We start from the raw sequence: 2727 nt of genomic DNA, 5'->3' as shown, positions 1-2727 counted from the left end.
TAGGATATGTAGTTAGACTAGATCTATGTATTCATATCCTTACCATATTGGTATTGTGTAATTCCCTATATAAAGGGCTCCTATCAATGAATAAGATGATGACTCTCTTACTATCTCTTTGTCTCTACACTTTATCCTTTATTATTTCCATCTTTTTTCTTTTTATTTTTTATTTTAAAGACAATTTTATTATTTATACTCAAGTAAATGGTACAATACCAATCGGATCCGTTGCCATACGTACTTTCATCTATTCATAATATTAAAGGCACTTATGTGGCTATGTCTTCAAGACTAACGGGTTGTAGGCTTTTGAAGTTTCATTCAGTTCGAAATAAAAAAAAACGTCTGTACCAGTAAGATTAGGGAAAAATTGGACAAGACATTTGCAGATTTGAGGGGAAAAGATGAAGCAATGTCGGACTACTTGCCAGAACCCATAATAGAAAACATCCTGTTGAGGTTGCCCACCAAGTGTTTGATGAAATGCGCCACTGTTTGCAAGTCATGGATGTCTCTCATCGAGTCCTCCACCTTCATTCAGACCCACCTTGCCCAAGCCAACCACGCTCACCTCCTTCTACATAACGCCTTCTCCACCGCGGAGGGGGAGATCTACAGTAGCAAGTCCTACTCTCTGCTCCGGGACGACCCTGTTCTTGGTGAGTGCAAGCTTTTCAACCCTATTACATACAACAATGGGACTATTGTCTATAAAGGGAGAAATGTTTCAGCTCAGACTTTGTTTGTCATAGGGACTTGTAACGGCCTCCTATGCCTTGCTCATGAGAGTGATTCCCCTATTTTGATTTAGAAAGATTGTGATTTTGCTCAGCCCACCACCTAGTAGGGGTCGTCTTTGTACAAGATATACTTTTGGATACGATTTGCGTACCAATGACCATAAGGTGTTGATGGTTTGGAATGATTTCTCTAGTAATACAAAAACTCGAGGTGAGATTTACTCCCTAGCTAGCTAGGGGGACCTGGAAGAGTCTCAGTACACATGTATAGTTTGTGCCTCTTAAGTTTTCATAGAATGATTTCTAAGTTTTCATAGAATGATTTCTAAGTTTTCAAGATATGTGTCCGACACACATCCCAAAGGGTCACCTTTTGATTACAACATTTAGGTGATGAAAGAGTATGGTGCGGCCGAATCATGGACTAAGTTAACACTACGGCAGGGGGGACGTCTTTTTATGTATGACTTGTTGTATTGTACCAGTGAAGAAATCATGTTTACGAGATGTGATGGAAAATTGCATTCTCTGGATTGTAGGACTGGTCAAGTAAAAGAATTTGGAATTCTTGCAGAATACTACTTCATGGATTCTTTTGTAGAGAGCATTCTCTTACTTGACCACGCCAATGCTGCTTCGTACTGAGGTAGAAATCTATTCTAGTTATTAGTAAGGAAACTTTAGTGACTACTGGTCTGAATCACAATGTAACTCCCATTTGCAGTTTGCTATTGCAGATTTAGGATACTAAGCCAGTGATCATGAGTAACATCCTTGATCTGCATTGGATTTGTTATTTTTGGGCATGGTATTGGTCATCAAGTTGGAGGTGCTTAATTTTTATCATGCATATTATAGATCTCTTGTTAGTTTCTAACCAACATCCCATTTTTGACATCTGTGGATGCATATGCACGCACCTATTCGGCTATTCCTATGTAGATTGAGTAGTTCTTGTCTTCTTCACCATTGTAAACTGATTTCAGCATGTGAACAATTTGAATTAGTGGTGCTTCCTAGATACAGATCAGTTGGTGTTGTGGTTTATAACTACTTAGAAATACTATATGCTGGTCAGAATTTTGATGTGAATTTTTCGAATTCTCATGGTAGATTTTATGGGTTTGGATCCATTAATTCTGAGGTTCTCTTCCCCTGGATCTGGGAGGAGTATGAATCAACGCAATGTGAGTTATGTCTACTCAAACTATGTGTACCAGTACATCAACTAGTGAGTGTTTGTTTATCTTGGCTTCTTTGCCAAATGTGTGTATTATGTTTTGCTACAACTTTACAGGGAAGTGACAATGAGTAACTATTTTCCTGTCAATCTTCCTAGCTATGCTTCATATATACTGAAACTATGCACATAACTTTTCATCTGAACAGTTGATTTTGCTCATTGCACTAGCCGTCTTTGGAGATCTAAGTATTGTTTAAAAAACTTGTGAATGCGGCTATTGAGACTTCCAAATTTGCTCACTAGACCTCATTCTATTGTGAATTATTAAATGACATATATATCCTCATAGACAATGACTATTAAGGACAATAATTATACAAAAAGAAATATTATATTTATTCTCTTTATGTTCTAGGATATTCCATATCTTTCTAGATATTCTTTATGTGTGCCTTTGCCTTATGCCAATAGGATATGTAGTTAGACTAGATCTATGTATTCATATCCTTACCATACTGGTAATGTGTAATTCCCTATATAAAGGGCTCCTATCAATGAATGAGATACACATCTTTCACGATTCTCTATTCTCAATTTACTTTTACTTCATCACGTTATCAGCCCTTTGTTCAAACCCTTGAGCTAATAGTTTTTCCCAAACCCTAAAACCAAAAGCCGAAATCCCTCGGCCCTTCCTCGGCCGCCGCCGCCGTTGCCCAGGATTGCCGCTCCCCGGCCGTCCGCTCCACTGCTTCCTTCTCGTCCGATCAAACATCCAAGTTTACGGTATGTTTACTTTAC

At 38.3% G+C, this 2727-nt stretch overlaps 1 protein-coding gene across 1 annotated transcript; it reads left to right on the top strand.

Annotated features, from left to right (window-relative positions):
* Positions 1-415: 415 nt before the first annotated feature.
* Positions 416-814, top strand: LOC101312276 (putative F-box protein At1g33530-like). The gene has a single exon (XM_004305224.1). It carries the CDS (start codon positions 416-418, stop codon positions 812-814), a length of 399 nt encoding a protein of 132 aa, XP_004305272.1.
* Positions 815-2727: the final 1913 nt, after the last annotated feature.

This window comes from Fragaria vesca, linkage group LG6, assembly GCF_000184155.1.
Source record: "Fragaria vesca subsp. vesca linkage group LG6, FraVesHawaii_1.0, whole genome shotgun sequence".
Classification (NCBI taxonomy): Eukaryota; Viridiplantae; Streptophyta; class Magnoliopsida; order Rosales; family Rosaceae; genus Fragaria; species Fragaria vesca.
The sequence above is the reverse complement of the archived record's forward strand: the minus strand, read 5'-3'. Positions and strand labels throughout refer to the sequence as shown.